This window comes from Hyaena hyaena, unplaced genomic scaffold (assembly GCF_003009895.1).
Source record: "Hyaena hyaena isolate Hyena2069 unplaced genomic scaffold, ASM300989v1 scaffold_215, whole genome shotgun sequence".
In the NCBI taxonomy this organism is placed as follows: domain Eukaryota; kingdom Metazoa; phylum Chordata; class Mammalia; order Carnivora; family Hyaenidae; genus Hyaena; species Hyaena hyaena.
This window is the reverse complement of record NW_024080846.1, coordinates 1530167-1550976: the sequence shown is the minus strand read 5'-3', so window position 1 is coordinate 1550976 and position 20810 is coordinate 1530167. Positions and strand designations below refer to the sequence as shown.

The window sequence follows — 20810 nt, the reverse complement described above, 5'->3', positions numbered from 1 at the left end:
TGGGGAGGGGAGGCTGTTGGGGAGGGGAGGCTGATGGGGAGGGGAGGCTGATGGGGAAGGGAGGCTGATGGGGAGGGGAAGCTACAGAGGAGGGGAGGCTGATGGGGAGGGGAAGCTACAGAGGAGGGGAGGCTGATGGGGAGGGGAGGCTGATGGGGAAGGGAGGCTGTTGGGGAAGGGAGGCTGTTGGGGAGGGGAGGCTGTTGGGGGAAGGGGGGCTGTTGGGGAGGAGTGACAGTTGGGGAGCAGAGGCTCTTGGAAAGGCTGCCCAGCCATGGTCCAGATATGAAATACTTACTTTAAGCCACAGTTCTTTCCAGGGAGGAGAGGGAAGAGGAAGACACTGATGCTCGGGGATCTGAAGGAAGCTCTCACGAGTCCTCCTTAGTCAGATGTGTGTTATTCTACCAGTTGGTTGCTTGTCTGGCTCTCCCTTTGATTGCAAATCTTTGTGGGAGTGATGTGGCTTTGTCGTCCCTGTGTCCAGGGGGCATCATCTGCACTGAGGGCTGGCATTCAGTGAGGAGCTAGTCAGCTCCTGTGAACACCTGTCCCAGGTGGGCCTGACAGAAGCAACAGAGAGCCTAAGCTTCTCTGAGGCAAGAGATTCTGATCTAGAAGTAGCCAGGGAGAGCTGGGTGGCCTCTGGTCCTTAATCTGGCCTCACCCCTGGGCTCCTCCCAGCTCAGTTGACTGAAACATTATCACTCTAAGCCAGTTTCACTCTGAGCCCTAAGGACACGCTCTCCAGTCACACTAAGCCTGGCAGCTGGCTCAGGCTGACGAGTCTTTCTGACTGGATTTCCTTGCCATCGCCTCAACTCTTCAGCGGATGCTCATTCTCTACCACTCACGGTGGCACTGCTATGGCGTATAGCATGAACCACCTAAGTCCTGGTGCCAGCTAACTTCCTTTGCTCATATCCGCTTTCCCCTTTTGCATCGTTTATTCCATCCCCACTACGCACTTTGCCTTTCTTGGACCGAGGACTAATGTGTTTAGTTTCTTGAACTCCTAGGAACAAAGGCATCTGATAACCCTAAGAAGGCGGTCAGAGGCCACCACTCGCTGCATGGACTGAGAGCATGAGTGCCAGTCAGCTTCCTTACCTGGAACTTCCCTTCTCAGGGAGACTGCGGTATAGCTGGCCCCATCTTGAGGGGGAACTGAGTCACACCATCTTCCCTGCCTGCTCCAATCCTCCAGGATCCCAAGAGAATGAGAACATTATCTCCTTGGCTCTCACAGTGATCCCAGACTAGGGGTTAGCAAACTTTCTGTAAAGGGCCAGATAGCAAATATTTAGGTTTGGCAGATGATGGGATCTCTGTTACAGCTCCTCAAGCCTGCTTTTATAACGTGCAAACAGCATAGACAACTATGTGAACAAATGAGCATGGCTGTATTCCAGTGAAACTTTGTGGACACTGACTTCTGAATTTCATGTAATTTTCACGTGTCATGAAATACTGTTATTTTGATTTTTTTTGTTGTTGTTAAAAAATGGCAAGAATTTCAGTATTCGGTGTGGTGTCATTGACCATGCCCATCACGCTATACATTAGATCTCCAGACTTATTCATTTTATGTTTAAAAAAAAAAAAAAAAGGCAGGAGCGCCTGGGTGGCTTAGTCAGTTAAGCGTCCGACTTTCGCTTAGGTCATGATCTTGCGGTTCGTGGGTTCGAGCCCCGCGTCGGGCTCTGTGCTGACTGCCAGCTCAGAGCCTGGAGCCTGTTTCGGAGTCTGTGACTCCCTCTCTCTCTGACCCTCCCCTGCTCACGCTGTCTCTCTCTCTCTCCTAGAAATAAATAAAACATTAAAAAAAATTTTTTTTAAAAGGCAAAGATCATCTTGCTTCGAGGGCCGCATAAAAACAAGAGGCAGCCCATATTTACTGACCCTGTTTAGACCTCCAGGTCAAATGGACGAGGAGTTCAAAGCTGGTTTTTTTTTTTTTAGCTTTTTCTTTCAAGTATATTTATTTATTTTTGAGAGAGAGTCTGAGGGAGGGGCAGAGAGAGAGAGAATCCCAAGCAGGGTCCGTGCTGTTAGTGCAGAGCCCGATGCGGGGCTGGATCCCACAGACCGGAGATCATGACCTGAGCTGAAATCAAGAGTTGGACACTGAACCAACTGAGCCACCCAGGTGCCCCAAAATCTGTTCTTAACTACTCACTGTGCCACCCTGGGGGGACTAAAATTCTCCCCATGCCTGGGACTCTCTTTCCTCATCTGCTTGATGGAGATATTATCTACCTTGATGAGAATTAGAAATAGTACCTGTCAGTACATAGTGACTAGTAAGAATGCAAAGGCTTAATGCAACAATGCTTCTGCAGTCAAAGCTCAGCCTGGAGGGCACTTGACGTGTAGGGGCAACAGCTTTCTCTCTCCTCTGAGGGCTTATCGACGGGACTATTTCCAGGGCTCGGATACAGGCTTGTGTGTAAAACTGTCGAGAGATCCGCAGAGCTAAGGAAGCCTGTTGTGAATGTGAAGTGAAAGCTCCTGGCTTCCCCCGAGGGCTAGATGGCAGACCCCCAAAGAGAACACCTGAAGAGAAGCTTCGGGAACTGAATCCATTCGCTCATGGACATTGGGTTCAAGCAGCCTGTGCTGCTGATGTCTGGGTCGTGGTTAAAGAGTCAGAACCACACCCCGTAAATGACTGGTTTCCATGGGAGGTGGAGGCGGGGTGCTTCCCCAGCAAGTGCTTATTCTGGTCCAGAGGCGGCCGCGATGATAAGCGGAGACGGAAGTAAACTGGTTTGTGTCTGCAGCCCCCACGGTTCTTTTGTGTGCATGGGCGTGCGTTTTGGGGGGGGGGTAGTTAGCTGGGGCACGTTCTCCCCCAGAATCACTATCTGTCCTTGTTGCAGAACACTATCCGAAGGGATGCAGAGATGTTCAAAACAGTCCGTACTTACTGTACTGCGTGTTCCCATCTTCATTTTATTTTTTTAATTTTTTATCACCATTCACTTCTTTTTTTTAAAGTGTATGTAGAGTGCTGGGGTGGCTCAGTCGATTAACCGTTGGACTTCAGCTGGGGGTCATGATCTCACGGTTCGTGGTTCAAGCCCCACATCAGGCTCTGTGCTGACAGCTCAGAGCCTGGAGCCTGCCTGGGATTCTGTGTCTCCCTCCCTTGCTCTGACCCTCCCCCACTCATGCTCTGTCTCTGTCTCTGTCTCAAAAATAAACATTTAAAAAAAGTGAATAAAGCGTATCTAAAGACATGAGGATGCAACAGGAGTCTAGTGAGTACTGGAAGAGCTGGATCATGGTGATCATTTCCTAACGTATATAAATGTCAAATCACGAGGTTGTGCACCTGAAGCAAATATAATATTGTAGGTCAACTACACCTCAATTAAAGAAAATCCAAATTATATTTCTTAAAGAAATAAAGTGTATCTATTTGTATGGGGCGGGGGGGGGGGCGGGAAATGCCAGGACAAAGAATCAAAACAACAGTGGTTAGTACCTCTTGGTGGTGAGGAGCTTAGGATTTCTTTTGTTCTGGGCATTAAGCCTGTAGGACTTAGAAAAATCTATAGGCCAAGTGAGTGGATGAGGGAGTGTGGGGAGAGGAGGACACTACTCCCTCAGAGGCAGAATAGGAGAGGCTTTACACCAACTGAGAAGCCAAGGTGGGAACCTGAAGCCGCCTGGCAGATGACCACCAAGCCCCGATGGTCCAAGCTGCCTTGACTTCCTGCAGCTTTAGAATCCCGGATTTGGGGGGCGCCTGGGTGGCTTAGTCGGTTAAGCGTCCGACTTTCACTTAGGTCATGATCTCGCGGTTCGTGGGTTCGAGCCCCGCGTCGGGCTCTGTGCTGACTGCCAGCTCGGAGCCTGGAGCCTGTTTCAGAGTCTGTGACTCCCTCTCTCTCTGACCCTCCCCTGCTCACACTCTCTCTCTCTCTCTCTCTCGTAGAAATTAAAAAAAAAAAAAAAAAAAAAAGAATCCCGGATTTGGGAAAGTTCACTCTTTATGCTGTTCGTATATTGTACAATCATTCTCTGCATTTTCCTGGGTTTGTTTTTTTATTTTAAACTTTTTGTTATTAGCAGGTAAGCTAAGGAGCCTTCAGAGAACGGAGAGAGTTATGTCCCTCTGGGGCTGGGGTTTGAAAGACACAGCAGCCTGCCCCTGAGGGCTGGGTCTGGTGGCCGCAGGGGGGACCAGAGAGAACTGCAAAAGCAAGAAGTGGAGGATCTCAGAGGGAACAGTTCAGGTCATTTGTATAATGAAACTTTCCTTCCCTAAGACTCTCCTTCCAGAAGCTCTTTTTGTTTTTGTGGTTTTTTTCTTAAATCAAACCCAGAGGGCTGTGTTCTAGGAGCAGTTGCTTTCATATCACTTTACATGGTGGCCCCACCACTGTCAACCAGTTGGGGTAACCAGGGAGGCCTTCAGGGGAGCTCCCCCATCCCACCCAGGGTGCTGCCTGCCTGTCCCTCCAGAGTGTGACTTCTATCACAGGGCACAAAAAAGCCTCTCCTCCCTCTCAAGAGGTCAGGGCTCTTGGAGCATGGACTATGGTTGTGAGGCAGGCCGACCTCTCACTCATCAGGAAAGGCTCAGACTTCTGGGAGAGTTGAACTCAGGAGATTCCCTGGGCTTCCCTACAACCCTCTATTCAGAAATGAATAAACCAATTTGACAGCACCAGGGATCTGGGGCAGTGTGAATTCAAATCCCGTCCCTGCAGTGAGGCTTTCACCCTCTAGCAAATCAGTGAGGGTTTGGGGTGGGGGGATCAAGGAAGGGACCTTGCTCATACACTCAGACGAAAGTGCCCGGCGCTGAGGGACAGGTGGTAGCTTTTAATAGTGGGGACAGAAAATTCAAATGATGTCCTTCTGGTAAATGTCACGGTCCCTGCAGGCCAAGATGAGGGGCGTGTCGTAGGGAAGGGGTCAGAGATGTCCCATCCTCTGCAGGAAGAAGGGCACTGGGACCTCTGGGCACCAGGCCACGTGAAAGCGGCGGGAATCCAGGTGTGAGACCCTCCTGGGGTGAGAAACACCGGCCACCCCCCAAGAGAGGTTTTCTGGAAGACGGAAGACAGTTTCATTGCACCCACACAAAAGTACAGACACAAATCTTTGGAAGGTAGTACATTTTATTTAGTGTTGTAGAAATTTTAGGTTACTTCTTAAAAACAAAACCAGAGAAATTAAAAACTCCTGAAGTAATGGCAGGAAACAGGTTTATAATCCAAAAATGCGGCGCCATCCTTCAATCAGGGGGAGGAAGAGGTCAAAATTAGTAGCTCACATAGTAGATCCTGAGAAAGCAGGAGGTTAAGTTCTCCACCTAAGGCAGTTAATCTTTCAGCCTTGAGGGATCATTAATTAGTAGTTCTCAGAAAGAAAATAAAAAGGTCAAGCGGGGAAAAGGACCCAGGGAGGGAAGGTCCTGCCTAATTTAATGTTAGGTTGCCTCTGGCCTTCAACACAGCAAGGGGCTGAGTGTTGTGGATCTCCCCTCCTCTCTGCCCTTTTGAGCGCCCGCTGTTAGCAAAGCCGGAAACCGCACACGTACACCCCATCCGTGCACACACCTCCCCCTCAGGAGCGGCAAAGGGTGGACTTTCTTGCCCCTCCATTCTCCTACCCTGAGGTGGTTAACACACAGGAGAGTAAAACAGAGGCCACGAAACCTGTCAAGGTCCGAGCAGTGAGATGAGAGCAAGTAGTCGGGCAAAGGACTGACATTTTTTCAGGAGTCTGACCTCTAACTGAAGTTCACTGCAAGGTGTTTGGTATTTGGTCGGATGCTTCCCTGAAGTCCTGACTGTTCTTTCTGGAGGCAGCCGGGCAAGGCCAGGAGGAGGAGGGCTGCTCCAGAACACAGCTTTCTCCCAGCTCCTTCCATGGGGTGAGTGTTTACAGCAGCCAGAGGCGGGTCCCAAGTCTCTTTGTGTGCATGGGTGTGTGCCCCCCGACCCGAGCCAGTCAGAGCGGCATCAATGCTCCGATTCATCGACCCCTGCTAATGGCTCAGAGCAGACTAAAATTCTTCCCAGATAAATTCTCCCCCAAAGTAGGGTCCTTGAGGACAGTCATTAACTAATGACCTCCAGGAGATCTACTTTGAGAGGTGCAGGAATGCTATGAATTGAGGTTTTTTCCCAGCAGTGGTCAAAGCCAGACACCCCTGAAGTAAGTTGTCCTTCATTCTCCAGCATTCCCAAGTGGTATTTCAGAGCATAGGGATTCACCCCTCCACCCAAACGTCCCTCTCAAACACTGACCTAGTTAGTTATGTACCCAAGGTCCTAGCAGCAGACGATCTCCAGACCTCTTGTGAACAACACAGGTCTCCACACCAGCCCTTCCAAGGAGGAATCATTCAGGCCACACCTGCCCCAGTACACTTGGGTTATCACAGTCAAAATACATTTATAAGTAAAAAATATATTGCAGAACAAATATATACATTTTCAGAGTTCAAGTGGAATATATGGTTCTTTTTATCGGTACGTAAATAACTTTCATAGCACTACAAAAATACAAGGCATCTGAGAGGCTTACAGTGGTCCCCACGATTGTGAGAGAGTATTAAATAAAATAGCTAACGATCATTAAAAGCTAATTTGAGAAATCACGTTACAGTATCATCCTTCAGATTAAAGTGCTCCGATATAACTGACGTTGCAGCAAACACGATCCTGAAAACAGGTTCTGCTGCCAAAATCACGATGCCTCTTAACCACCATAGAATAAGGACAGACAGAGAAGCAATACCGACCCGATCCTTCAGCCCCGCCCACCGCGCTAGCCGGCGGCATTCTTCCCCCAGGAGAGAGGTCAAGATTTGCTAAGATCTTGTCACAACCACTAGAGAAAACCGACCAACACAGAAATATTCTAATTCCAGTATTTGGTTCCGAACCAATGAAACTACCTGAAGGACTGGAACTGGGTGCTATTAGTGAAGACATGTCCCAGTTTAAAAAATATATGGGTATTCTCCTAGATTTAAAAATACAGCAAACCCAAACTAAGTGTTACCTTCTTGCTCTTCATAATTGTATAATAAGGCGGGGGAAATATGCCAGGAAGTGTCGCCAAGGAGATCAGTGGAAAAAGCAGAGGCCAAATGAACCCCACTAAAATCATTCCGTATGTGGCGGAACCACTTTAGCAAGTGCATGGGTCATTCGAGCCCTTATCAAGGCACTGACTAGGCCACTGCAGCCGGCAGGAACCCGGCTATCATGAGACTTTGACCAACCCCATTAGGCGAGTGCAAAGTGACTCTCTAATTCCCTATTCTGCTTCTCATGTCTCTACGGATAGGCCCTACGGATTGATAAGGAGGACATTTTAAGGCGAGAGAGTAGTGGTAGCTGATGTTTAGAAAAAGCAGCTTGTCCAAAATCTACAAGGCACTAAACTCCCCTGCTCCAGTCAAATCAACAAGACCCAGTCGAAGCAGCCTGGAAGATACCAAAATCTAGTGCCAAAAAGCCACCCTGAGCTACTCAAAAGCCAAGCAAGTGTGTGTAACACAACACCAACCACAGGGTCCTTCTTCTTTCACCCCACACTTTACCGACTCGGGGGGGGGGGGGGGGGTATGTATTTTCAGATTTCAGTATCGAAGAAAGAAAACCGTCCCAATGTTAAATACATGAATATACCCTGTGCCACGTGAATCTCTGGGCCAGGAGATCTTACGACCATGTCTCCAATCAGAGTGTAAAATATTTACAGTATAGTCAAAGGCACGGTGGCATTTAAAATTAAAGCCCTGGGAATGTACAGTAAAAGATCCATTGTAATCATTAACCTGGTTTCAACTGGTAGAACGGACTCTTGCCAGATAACACGCGAGGGAGACAGATGGTGATTTCGAGCCTGAGGGCCGGTTATCAGGCATCCGAGTCCTTGACCTCGGGAGCGGGTGGAAACACACTCCCAAAGAAGTCTCGGTGCCGTCGGCTGATTCACATCTTTCCCGCCTTCTTGCCCACCTGTGCCGGGATTCGGAGGATGTTAGGGGTTTCTTCCATGACCCTGACCAGCAGGTTGTCAATGTAGTCTTCCAGCTCGCGGACCTGAAACTCCTTCTTGCTTATCGTCTCCTTCTGTTTGAGGACCAGCTGGATCAGCTCATCATGGGTTAGCTGTGCGTAAGCAAAGGCCGGGTCCGACGGCTTGTATTTCTTTAGAGGGAGGAAAAAAGTGGGAAAGTCAGCAAAGAAGTCAAATATCTAGAAGAAATACAAAAGAGGAAGATGTTCTGAGCTGTCTGAGTCTCCCGGGAGCTGGTGGAAAACCAGCTGTTGACGAAGTGTTCTGTAGGGGATGAGGGAGTAAATATTTCAGGCTTTGCAGGCCACATAGGCCTTTGTTGCCTGTTAATTCTTCATCGTTTTGCTGGTTTTTTCTTGTTTTATAACCTTTTAAAAATGCCAAAAACCATTCTTGGCTCAGAGGCTACAAACCCCTGGACTGGACTCTAGGTTTGAGGTTTTAAGAAATGGAATAATTGGGGAGCGCCTGGGCGGCTCAGTCGGTTGAACGTCCGACTTCGGCTCAGGTCATGATCTCACAGCTCTTGCGTTCGAGCCCCGCGTCGGGGTCTGTGTTGACAGCTCAGAGCCTGGATCCTGCTTCGGATTCTGAGTCTCCCTCTCTCTGCCCCTCCTCCGCCCATGCTTTGTCTCTCTGTCTCAAAAATTAAAATAAATAAATAAATGTAATAATTCTAGATCTGTGAATACCAGGGATGACTGGAGTCCAACTGCTAAGTGACCAGGCCCAAATGGTGAGGGAACACTATTTAAGGATTGAATAAAAAGTACCTAACCCTACCAAGCCTCCAGCTGTGTGGGGCACAATTTAACTTCTCCTGAAATTTGCAGCTCAGGGGATTTAGAAGTTTAAAGAAACAAATTCCTAGAGCCACCTCTTGACAATTTTGCCTGCAGAACTCGGCGGTAATCAGTTTCAGCACCCTGAGGGTCAAACAATCTCACTTAGGAAGGTTAAGAGACAGCCTTCCACGAGAAGCTAAGTCAAGAGGAGAATCCTCATGGGGCGCCTGGGTGGGAGGCTCAGTTGGTTAAGCGTCCGACCCTTGCTTTTGGCTCCGGTCTCACGGCTCGTGGGTTCGAGCCCTGTATCAAGTTCTGCATTGGCAGCACAGAGCCTGCTTGGTATCCTGTCTCTCTCTCTCTCTGCTCCTTCCCTGCTTGCTCGCTCTCTCCCCCTCAAAATAAATAAGTAAATAAATTCACAATATATTCTAATAAATAAATAAGGAGAATCATCATTCACTCTGACACAAACATATAGACGGCCCTGTTCAGTCCCGTGACGTAAGCTGCCTACACACTAGCCAGAAATCGGGGAGGAATCCCACCCTTCCTATCTCGTGTTTGTACCACTGGCTCAGAAGCCCACACTCACATTTCCACACGCAGAGCGTGTTTTCACCCACCACGGGCCGCACAGAAACAGGTGAGATGTTGGACTACCTTTCAAAAAACTACTTCTCCCTTAATCCTTTTCTTGTTTTTTGTTTTTTACCTTGTTGGTGGCATACATCCCTCTGGACCTCAACTGTTCTATTTGTAATTCTAAAACAGGCTTCAGCCAGAATGTTGCGTGTCTGTCTGGAAAAGAATTCCGGAGAGTGGCTGTGCAATGTGACTGTACTTAGCTCTACCAATCTGAACGCTTAAATGTGCTTAAGATCCCTCGTACACTGTGGTGGGAATGCAAACTGGTACAGCCACTGTGGAAAATAGTACGGAGGTTCCTTCAAAAATTAAATAGAAGTGATCCAGTAATTCCAGCACTAGCATTTACCCAAAGAGTACAAAAACACTAATTTGAAAAGATATATGCATCCCCCATGTTTACTGCAGCATAGTTTACAACAGACTAACTATGGAAGTAGCCCAAGTGTCCTCAATAGACAAATGACTAAAAAAAGATGTGGTATACATATACAATGGAATATTATTCAACCATAAAAAGAACAAAACTTTACCATTTGCAACAACACGGATGGATCCAGAGTGTATACCGTTAAGCAAAATAAGTCAGAGAAAGACAAATTGACTTCACTCATTTTTGGAATTTAAGAAACAGAACAAACAAATAAACAAAGAGACCAAAAACCCCAGACTCATCAACATAGAGAACTGGTGGTTACCAGAGGGGAGGCAGATGGGAGTATGGGTGACATGGGTGAAGGGGATTGAGAGGACACTTATCACAATGAGCACTCAGTGATGTATAGAGTTGTTGAATCACCAAACTGTACACCTGAAGCTAACATAATACTATATGTCAGTTACTGTTGAATTTTTAAAAATAATTTTTAAAAAATTTAAATGCTTAAGATGGTTTTATGTTGTTTATTTTACCACTATTTTTTTTAATACTTCTTTATTTTTCAGAGGAAGAGTTCAGTGGGTGGACAGGGAGCCAAGGGGACAGAGGATCCGAAGTGGGCTCTGCACTGACAGAAGCAAGCCTGATGCGAGGCTCAAACTCATGAACTGTAAGATCGTGACTTGAGCCAAAGTCAAGCACTCCATCGACTGAGCTGCCCAGGTGTTTAAAAATCACAATTTTTAAAAAACTAGTTGCATGTCTATTGACATATCCTATTAAGAAAAAAAGTGCTCTTTGGAAACAATAGCCAAGAATATGTCCTCAAGGGATTTTAGATCATCTCACGTTTGTGAGACAGAAATATGAAGAAGCTGCCCCTTGGAGGGAGGGGCAGGTAGGAGCTCCTCCAGCGGAGACCACGCCCCCAGCGTGGCTGGGGGGCTCAGGGTCCAGAGAGCTGGACAGCCAAGAGCCCACTGCCACACAGGAGATGCTGACAGACTTCAGAGATGGGAGTGACCAGTCAACTAGACTTTGGGCATGAATTAAAATTAATTTTCCCCCCAAATAACAGAATTCTGTTTTTCACTTGAAAGGGAATATTCCCTCGTAATGGAAAATCTCAAATACAGAAGAGGGAAAAAATTATTGCTTGTAACTCCAGCACATCACATTTGGGCCTCCTGTTTTTTCCTGCGGTTCTTTGTAGTAAGTTTTCCAACTTTGAGCATCATGCAGAATATGGTTTAAATGCATTTCAAAATGATTATTTTGTGGGCATTTCCCCATCATTAAATTTGAGCAAAAATCGTTTTAATGGATGCTTAAAATTTCATTATATTTTACCCATCTCTCTATTGCTGGATATTTAGTTTGTTTTCTGTTTTCACAATTATACATAACATTTTTATTAAAGTGCCTGAGCAGGGGCGCCTGGGTAGCTCAGTCGGTTAAGTGTCCGACTTCGGCTCAGGTAATGATCTCACGGTTCGTGGGTTCGAGCCCCACGTCAGGCTCTGTGCTGACAGCTAGCTCAGAGCCTGGAGCCTGCTTCTGATTCTGTGTCTCCCTCTCGTTCTGACCCTCCCCTGCTCATGCTGTCTCTCTCTCTCAGAAATAAATTAAAAAACAATTTAAAAAAAGTGAGCAGAAATCTTTGGTCATATAATGTTTCCTAAAATATGATGCACAGGACTGAAAAAGCATGCATATTTCATACCTTACAGACTGTGAAACAGCTATTCAGTTTGGATTTCATAATCCAAAGGGTAAAGTATGTAAGACTTTGAAATCATTACACGGTCCTAGACATGTGACGATTTAAAAAAATTACAAAACAATCCAGCATTACAGAAAGTAAGCATCAGCCATGGCGAGAAGAGGTACAAAGAAAATATCCGTTAATTCATTGCCACATATTTCCTCCCAGGATTTTTACCTTGGATCCTCCCTCCCGTAGTTGTAATAATGATGTATCTTCAAATTTGTGTCCAAGTTTTTCGATATTAACAGGACAGATGATTTTTGGATCCAGGTGGCTGTATTATTTTTAAATGGAAGTGTTAAAGCCACCTGGGTAAATAATACACTCCTAAGTTTTAGATCATCTAAACCAGTAACACCCCACCGAAAAGCCATTATAGTAATGCTTCAGCTATCTTTTCATAACTTTGGTGATTCAATTTCTTTCCCTAACCTCTGTCTTACTTTGCAACATTCCAAAGAGTGGTTACTTTTATAAATATTATTTACAGCTTAGTACAAAGCATCTATTATATCGAGGGCCAATAACAGTCTCCAGGAAACTTTCCATATTTACTCAGAATATTTACGAGGCATGGTCCAGGACCAAGCACTTTGTTGCAGGCAGCCAGAGGGGCAGTGGCGGGGCTTACAAATCAGAAGCAAAATAAGCAGCAGTTGCCTTTGTTTTAAGGCAAGCTGTTCTCTTAATCAGGGCCAGGAGATAAGCCCCTGATTAAATGAGCTTTGAAGAATAAATAAAATGGGAGCCAAGGGTTTTGCTCACTTCCCGACAGCTAGGTGTTTGTTTCTCTTTGGAGCCCAGCTGCATTCCACAGTACAAGGAAGAAGGGATGATGGCGAGGCTGCTCCCCGACCCTGGTTTTCATTACTATCCCTCTTAGGCTGTTCTTTTGCCCCATTTCCTGGTAAAAGGCGTTAACTACAGGAAGATAAGCGCCGCCTCCTCTCCACACCCACGAAGCCCGCCAAGCTGCACTGGTCGAGTCATGGTACAGTTTTAGGCTAGGGCTGAAACACGGCAGGCACAGTGTACTGGCTACAGCTAGTAATTCTGAAAACGATGCTGACTTACCACCGGCCCTGGAAGCATGTAGCACAAGGGAAGAGAAGGGGAGGCACTGGAAGGTGCTAAACTGTTCACAGGGGCCATGTGTTATCACTGCTCGGCCTCTTTGCCTGAACCCCCGATCTCCAGCTTTCGGGGACCCTTTAGCCCAGCTCCTGGTGGCACTGGTGCAATGGAGCCAGAGCTTATAACAACCCACCAGCACTTTAGAAATGCTTGCAGGAGTAGGGGCGCCTGGGTGGCTTAGTCGGTTAAGTGTCCGACTTTCGCTTAGGTCATGGTCTTGCGGTTCATGGGTTCAAGCCCCACGTTGGGCTCTGTGCTGACAGCCAGCTCAGAGCCTGGAGCCTGTTTCCAATTCTGTGTCTCCCACTCTCTCTGACCCTCCCCTGCTCACGCTGTCTCTCTCTCTCTCCTAGAAATAAATTAAAAAAAAAAAAATCTACTCTAAAAAAAAAAAAGAAAGAAATGCTTGCAGGAGTAAAGGAGGCAGGAGCAAAAACGTTTTTATTTTAAAAACACAAACACTGGGGTGCCTGGTGTCTCATTTGGTTAAGCGTCCGACTCCTGGTTTCAACTCAGGTCATGATCTCGTGGTTCTCTGAGTTCGAGCCTTGCATCAGGCTCTGTGCTAACAGTGTGGTGCCTACTTGGGATTCTGTCTCTGCCCCTCCCGCTCACTCTTTCTCTCAAAATAAATAAATAAACTAAAAAAAAAAAAAAAAGAGTAAAAGCACAAAAACTGGGGTGCCTGGGTGGTTCAAGTCCATTGGGCATCTGACTCTTAATTTTGGCTCAGGTCAGGATCTCACACTTTATGGGATCCAGCCCTGCATTGGGCTCTGTGCTGACATATAGAGGCTGCTTGGGATTCTCCCTCTCTCTCCCTCTCCCTCTCTCTCTCTCTCTCTCTCTCTCTCTCTCCCCCTCTCTCTGCCCTGCTTGTGCTCCATCCCCCCTCAAAATAAATAAACTTTAAAACATAAATTAAAAAATAAAAACAGCAAAGTGACTTGATGTCTTACAGTGCACAGGACTGTAAGATCTCTGACTGAATGCAACTTCTCTAGAAGCTTTGAACTAAAATAGAAATAAAGTTCATTTCTACTGACAGTGACTACCCCAGGAGTCAGTTAGGAAATTCCTCTCTACATACTTGAAACGCAACACATCCTTGCCCACCAGTTCCTCGGTAAATCATTCTCCTCCAGCCCACATGACAATGAGTCAAAGACCAGAGGCCTGCAACAAGGCAGTGTTCTAAACCCTCCTGATTTTCAAACCAGAAAGAACAGGATGGAGACACCCTAAAGCAGGGATCATCTGGGGGCGGGGGAGGGGGGTTGGTTTTGTTTGATTTGTGGGCAGGAGTTGTCGTTTTTTTAAAGTTAGCCCAAGGTTTTTAAAGAGAAGAGATCCTCTAATCAAGCAACATTCTTCCTGGAAATTTAGCTTAAGAAGGGGAAGAGTTCTGTGCAAGAAATTGTTGACTATGACGTTATTCACACTGAAAACCAGAAAACAGTCCAAACATCCGATAATAGGGGAACAGGTTAAGTAAATATTGGTATAACCATTTCAAAGAATTAAGTAGCAACATACAAAAGTGCTTATGATATACTGGATACACCACCAGGTGAAAAAGAGAACGAGTGTCTCCACACAGGCGAATCACCATTTGGCCACTGATGTATTCATCAATGGATACAAAAGCCTGAGAATGAAAGGTTGGTGCAGAACAGGATACTTACAAAGTCTGAAATTGATTCCCCACAAGTTTCTTACTGATTGGAAAGGGGATAAACAGCAACGTTACCCTAGAGACGCTGGCGGACTCTGCCTACAGAAAGCCGTCAGAGTTAACACTCCCTCTACCGGGACAAGCTGATGTAATGTGCCTCTTTACACGATGCACCGAGCAGGGACACACGACTTGCGTGGTTAATTCCTGACAAGAATGCATAACCCCAACCAAACCATGAAATTTTGAGCCAACAAATGCAAACTGAGGAGAATTCGACAAAACAACTGTTCTGAAGTCTTAGAAAATGTCAAGGTCTTGAAAGGCGAAGGCTGGGTGTCCAGGATAAAGGAGGCTTGAGAGACACGGCAACGTAAGAGCGAGAGATCCTGGACCAGATCCCAGACTAGAAAGAAAAATGGAAAAAGGCGCACACTAATGAGACAACAGGTGGATCTGAAATTTGGGCGAGAGAGGAGAAAAGAGGACTACGTCAATTTTAAATGTCTTGATCTGAAGCAAATGTCCTTATTCTTAGGAATTACATGCTTAAGTATTTTAGAAGTAAAAAGGGCATGAGGTAGCCAACTTACCCTCCAGTAGTTCAGAAAAAAAAAAAACCCAAAAAACCCAGAATGGACAGGGATGGGGAGGGAGAGGGTGACGATGATAAAGCAAATGTGGTAAGATGTCAATGCCTGGTGAATGGGGATGAAATGTGTATAGGAGTTCTTTGTACTATTCTTGCAACTTTTTTTTTTAAGTTTGCAATGACTGCAGAATAAAGTTTCAGAAAAGTGTATCTGAACTGATTACAAGCTCAGGAATTTTACATTCTTGCCAGAAGATAAGAAAAGATACATGGGGAAATGAAAATATCTAATTTGAATGGACCAGATGGTGGGTGACATTTTCTTCTCACTAAAAAGTAATAGTGTCAATCACGTTGCTTGGGGACACAAACAATGCAACAATAAGTAAGTAACCATAAGGGGAACAGTAATGATCCAGTTGAAAATGTAGAGGCTTCCAAAGATTACCCAAAGACACAGGCATAAGGTTAAGTTGCTCCTGGCACTACCTGCTACCCAAGGAGTGGGTGACTCTAGAAACAGGTTTCGTATCGATCCCTAACTATTTTTTGAAGAAGACATACCTTCATCATGGCTTCGTTGATCAAGTTCTCACTGATGATGGTGGCAGTGCCCAAGCTGGAATTAGCAATCTTGGGGGCTGCTGCGTTCATTGGCTTCACGGGATGAAGTCTAAAGAGAAGGGGATAGGATCCTTAGACCTTTCTGTAATGACAAAACTGAAAAACTGTCCATCTCATGGACGGCAGCCAGCAAGACAGACAAGGGGGCAGAGCGGTGATACGTTCTGTCCCGCCCCCAGTCCGACACACCCCAATGTTCCTGCGGAAATGAGAACAGTCGGCCCGAGGCAGCCACGGGCAGGTCAAAGCCCACCCACCTGACATGCTCAAGGGACCCTTGGTCTCATTATCAATGTCAGGAGACCATTAAAGACGGCTTCTTATTTTTGAGCTAGTAACAGCCTTGGATTGCACCATGTGGGTCCCTACAGAGCCTTCTGCTCCTCAACGGTAAAGCAAGAGTTCAGAACAAACACACTGGCTGCACCCCGGGCAGCTTAAGGCAAGCTTTCCACCCTGCGAGGTTCCGCCACTCCATCTCCGTTGGCTTCTGATACCAGGAAGACACTGGTCACGAGACAGCTCTGCAATTTGCAAGCCCCAAATCTGACTATGCGGAACCATTCCAAAACTACCTTTGAAGACTGTCACTATGCTCTCCCTACAAACTAGGAGTGTCTCGGGGAGGGATTCCCACCATAGGGGGAGACCCTGTGGAAACAGGCCCTACCAGCAAAACACGCACAAGTCCCATCAGGCTATCTGTGTGGTTAGAAAGCCATGACCTCTGCAGGCAAAAAGCAAAGGGCGGGGTGGGTGGGGGTGGGGGTGCCACTGCTCACGGTCAAAGAATCTTCCCGGACTCTCACCTGTGCTTGGCTGACCCCGTTCCTGCGCTCGGCTGAGCGGAGACTGGATGTGTCTCTGAGGGTGACACCCAGGCCTGAAGAAGCGGCTTCCTCTTGCCAGAATTTTCCACTTTACCAGCGGAGCCCTCTGCTGTTGCTTTTTTTTGAGATTCTGCTGTACTGGTGTAGTGAGTGTCAGCATGTGGGTAGCTAGGGAGAGAGTGCGTAGCAGGAAAGGTCTCAGAAAAGGGGGGGCTGGATCCAGGAGGATCCGGGGCCGTTTCAGGAGGCTGGCTCGGCCTCCCATTTCCCAGCAGCTCTTCCTTCTCACCACCGCCAGGACCAGGCTGCTGTCTATCCGAGCGTGAGCTCTTGCCAAGATCCAGTTTACGAATCCCCAAAGCTGTGGTTGGCTCCCAAGAAGCGGCGGTAGCAGGCGCCTTGGGCGCCTTGGCCCTGGGGTCATGCGGGCTCTCTGCGGGCGCCCCCCACCCATCCGCCTCGCCCCTCTGCCTCCTTTCCAACTCAGGAGGAGCAGGTGATGTGCTCAAGGGAGAAGGCCCGGCTGCCGGGGCTGCCGCCTGTGCAGTCTCTCCATCTCCGTCATCTTCAATCTGATCCACTCTTTCGTCATCCGATGCCACTTCGGGAATGGAGGGAAGGCTTAAGCCCAGGTCAGCCAGGACTGGAGAGCTAACACCTGGGGGAGGGTGAAGGCTGCCCAGGGGCTCGGACAACAAACCTTCATGGTCACTGGCTTTGCTCTGATTCTCAGCCATGAGCATATGGTCCCCCTCGATCCCACAGAGGGGGGTGCCTTCCCCCGAGCCTGCTTCACCCGTGGGGCCTTCTGAGAAAGTCTCCCCGCAGGGGCGGGGAGGCGAGTCTGCCGTGGAGACTGGCTTGCCCCGACTGGCCGCTCCCCTTTGGGCACCCTCTGTGTGGACAGGCCCAGCAGGTTCCCCATCTGACCCCTCGTCTGACCTGGCCCCGGCAGTGGCTCCTTCCCGTGGCGGCTCCTGGGGGCTCCCTTCATCCCCTCCCAGTGACCCAGGGGACTTCTCTAAGTCCTCTTCTGTCAAGAGCTGCTCAGAAAATGACACCCGCTTCTTGACTTTCTTTCGGCCCTCATGTGTCTGAGCTGCGGAGCCAAGAGTGGGGACCGATTCTCCCACCTGAAGAGGGGACGTTCTGCTGTCCTCGACTCTGTTCTCCCCACAAGACCCAGACGGACTTGCTACATCTGCGTCTTCCCTCATCGGAGGCTTCCCAGTGGGGCTTTCGGTCCTGCCACCTGCGGCTGAAAGGGCGAATGTCACTTCTTGGGTCTCTTGAGATGAAGAGACGGAGGCCTGTGCTGAGGGGGACAACCTCAGAACGTCTCGGGGCTCCACCTCACCGGTCTTCCTCGTTGGAGAATCTTCCGTCCCTTTTCTCCCTGGAGTGGGCAGCTGTTGGGAAAGCGACCCCGAGGCACAGGAAACAGTCTTCGGAACCTGGGTTACACTCTCCGTTTGCAATTCCGCTTTAAGGAGCAAGGACGGTTCTTCAGGACCAGCCTGGCCCTTGGCTGTGGAAGGCCAGTTTTCCACTGGCGTGGAGGTGGAAATGGGAGCCACTATGGGAGATGAGAAAGAGAAGAAGCCAGAAGGAGATTCAGAGGACAGTGTCTCTGAGCCATGCCCCGATTTAGAAGGGACGGGTGTGTGGCCAGAACTGAAAAGAAGAGCAGAAGGAAAGAGAGAAGAGTCAGGGGCAGAAGGAAGCCTGGCTGTGGGTTGAACCTCTGGAGACACTTCCAGTCTGCAAAAAGGACAAAATAAAATCTGCAGGTCAGTTGCAGATGCATCAGAAGAGGCAAAAAAAAAAAAAGAAAGAAAGAAAGAAAAAAAAGAAAACCATGTAAAAATAAAGGTGATCCAAACGGGAGAGCTTTTTTATATTTGGGGCAGTATCTCAAGAAGTTAAAGGAGGTGGCACGTGGGTAGCTCAGCTGGTTAAGCATCTGACTTCGGGTTTCAGCTCAGCTCATGAACTCATGGTCTGTGAGTTTGAGCCCCACATCGGGCTCCTTGCTGACAGTGTGGAGCCTGCCTAGGATTCTCTCTCTCCCTCTCTTTTTGTCCCTCCCTTGCGCTCTCTCTCTCAAAAATAAATAAATTTAAAAAAGAAGTTGAAGAAACATGAATTACCTAACATATACACTTTAAAAATAATTTTTTTAATGTTTATTCACTTTTGTGGGGGGAGAGAGAGAATAAGAATGAGCAGGGGAGGGGCAGAGAAAGGACGGGGACAGAGAATCTGAAATGGGCTCTGTGCTGACAGCAGAGAGCCTGGCGCGGGGCTCAAACCCACAAGCTGTGAGATCATGACCTGAGCCAAAGTCGGACACTCAACCGACTGAGCCACCCAGGCCCTGCATAAAAGGGATGCTTTGATCACCAAGCACACTTGCCACACAAAGGGCTGTTGCGACAGAAATGGAAAAACCTCCAGGTAAAGCAACAGCTTACAGTGTCTTTCGGTGATAAACAAAAAGCGTCCAAAAAGTTCAAAGCAGTGTTAAGAGGCACCTCAAGGCAACAGGCACAGATTCTGAAGAGGAACGGCCTGTGTGTATGTGTCTGTGTGTCTGAAATCAAAGTAAGCAGAATCTCAAAAAAAGTCTCCCCCCCCTCCCCAAGACCACAGAGATGCTGCTGGTGTGAATGTGAGTCACGCTGAAAGCATAAAGCTCCTGACGCCCCCCACCCAGGCTCTCACAAGAGGCACCCTAAACACTCCGAGGACTGCCTCAGGCACACTCAAAGGTGGACCAAGGGTATCAGGCCAGCAAACCAGAGCCAAAGTGCAAGGAGGAAGGACACCATCTGCCTCAAACGGATATATGTGATAAGAACTTTAAATATACACACGTTCTGAGTATAACCACAACCGAAACCTGGTATTCCCAGCTCGCGGTACTCAGAACCTAATCTGCTACCGCCTGGGGTCTTCCACTGGGGTCTGAATACCGTACTGAGACGGGCAGACCATGCGTGATGGCGTGGTGACAGTGGCTTGGGGTGGGGACACATCACTGCCATCTGGGCAGGGCGGGCTGGGCGGGCAGGCAGGCGGGGCTGGTTACAAACAACTCAGACTAGTAAAGGTATGTCACCTACAGGGACGGCCACAGAACAAGGAGTGAGACGCGCTCTAACGGCAGACCTGGCTGCTCACCGGGAGCAGAGAGGGGCCGCCCTGCGTGAGGAGGGCCAAGACTCACCGAGGCTTGACAGCTTTGGTCTGTGGAGCTCTTGCAGAGGAAGCAGGTGGTGCGGGTTCAGACTTGGGCTCTCGGTCAGCTTCCGGTTCTGCGATCTGCACCTCCTCAAAGGGATTCAGGGATTTGCCCCGTCCGGAGGCAACAGCCACGGAATCCTTCTCCGCTCGTCTCGCTGGGTCTTCGTCAGGCCCCGACTGGTCCTCCCTGGGTGTGACTTCCATAAGCGTGCCTTCCTTCTCCTTCCCTGGGATGGCAGGGGGGCTTCCGCCATCACTGCCCTTAGCCACGTCCTTCTTTCCTGTCACCAGAGACAGCAACGAGGACTTCTTGTTCTCCTGCTTCTTGCTCTCCTTGGTTTCTTTTGCTGCCTCCAAGTTCACTGGAGCCGTGTTCTCCTGAATATCCCCACTGACCTGTGGCCGGTAGGATGGCAGAGACATAGATTTCAGAGAGTCTTTTGTGGAAGACTCAGAGGACCGTTTGTCAGAAGACACTGGCCCACTTTCCCCGGGCTCCTTCCAGGACCGAGTGGCCAGGTTTTCGGTGGAGGAGAACAAATGCTTCTTCCTGAAGCCCTGGGGGGACGGGGAAGAGGTAGGGGTGCTGTCCTTGGTCTCGCTCTTGGCTTCTGGCTGCTCCATGTAAACATGGTTCCCGTTGATACAGACATTAGAGCGAGAAAGGAAGTCATTCTTAGACCGGAGGCCACCAAGAAAGGGGAGTCCTTCCTTCTTGGGAAGGTTGAAATTGATCTGGTTCAGTTGCTTAGGGTGTGCACCCTCTGTTCTCTTGGGAGACAGGACTGTGGGAAGAAAAGCAAAGATGCAGAGGAAGTAAGATGTTAAACAAGCAGTTCACAACTAAAGGGGGTCCATCTCTCCATGTCTGAATATTTTTGGTTAACTAGCATGGGGTGTGTCACTGGCATCAGTGACCTCTAGCAGGTAGAGGTCAGGGTTCTGCTAAAGACCTTACAGTGCACAGGGCAACCCCCACAACAAAGAAAACTACCGATGGTGCTGAGGTTGAGAAACCCTGCAGTAAACCACTGAGAAGGGCAGAATCTGGCCAACAGTAACGATTTGGTCCTT

The 20810-nt window shown here is 48.3% G+C and overlaps 2 protein-coding genes across 4 annotated transcripts in view; both read right to left on the bottom strand.

Moving 5' to 3' along the window:
- Positions 1-532, bottom strand: part of BRF2 (BRF2 RNA polymerase III transcription initiation factor subunit) — a 9064-nt gene extending 8532 nt beyond the window's left edge. Inside the window, exon 1 of the mRNA XM_039242536.1 lies at positions 299-532. The gene's annotated coding sequence lies outside the window, so the exon portion shown is untranslated. The remainder of the gene's footprint in view (positions 1-298) is intronic.
- Positions 533-5117: 4585 nt separating this feature from the next.
- RAB11FIP1 (RAB11 family interacting protein 1) overlaps positions 5118-20810 on the bottom strand; it is a 33303-nt gene continuing 17610 nt past the window's right edge. For 2 of the 3 annotated variants that reach the window (XM_039242514.1, XM_039242515.1), the window contains exons 3-6: positions 19720-20521; positions 16470-18251; positions 15601-15709; positions 5118-8186 (exon numbers count right to left, since the gene is read on the bottom strand). In XM_039242514.1, coding sequence (XP_039098445.1) covers positions 7968-8186; positions 15601-15709; positions 16470-18251; positions 19720-20521 — 2912 coding nt within the window. In that variant the 3' untranslated portion in view covers positions 5118-7967. The remainder of the gene's footprint in view (positions 8187-15600; positions 15710-16469; positions 18252-19719; positions 20522-20810) is intronic. The other variant, XM_039242516.1, reaches the window with a different exon arrangement.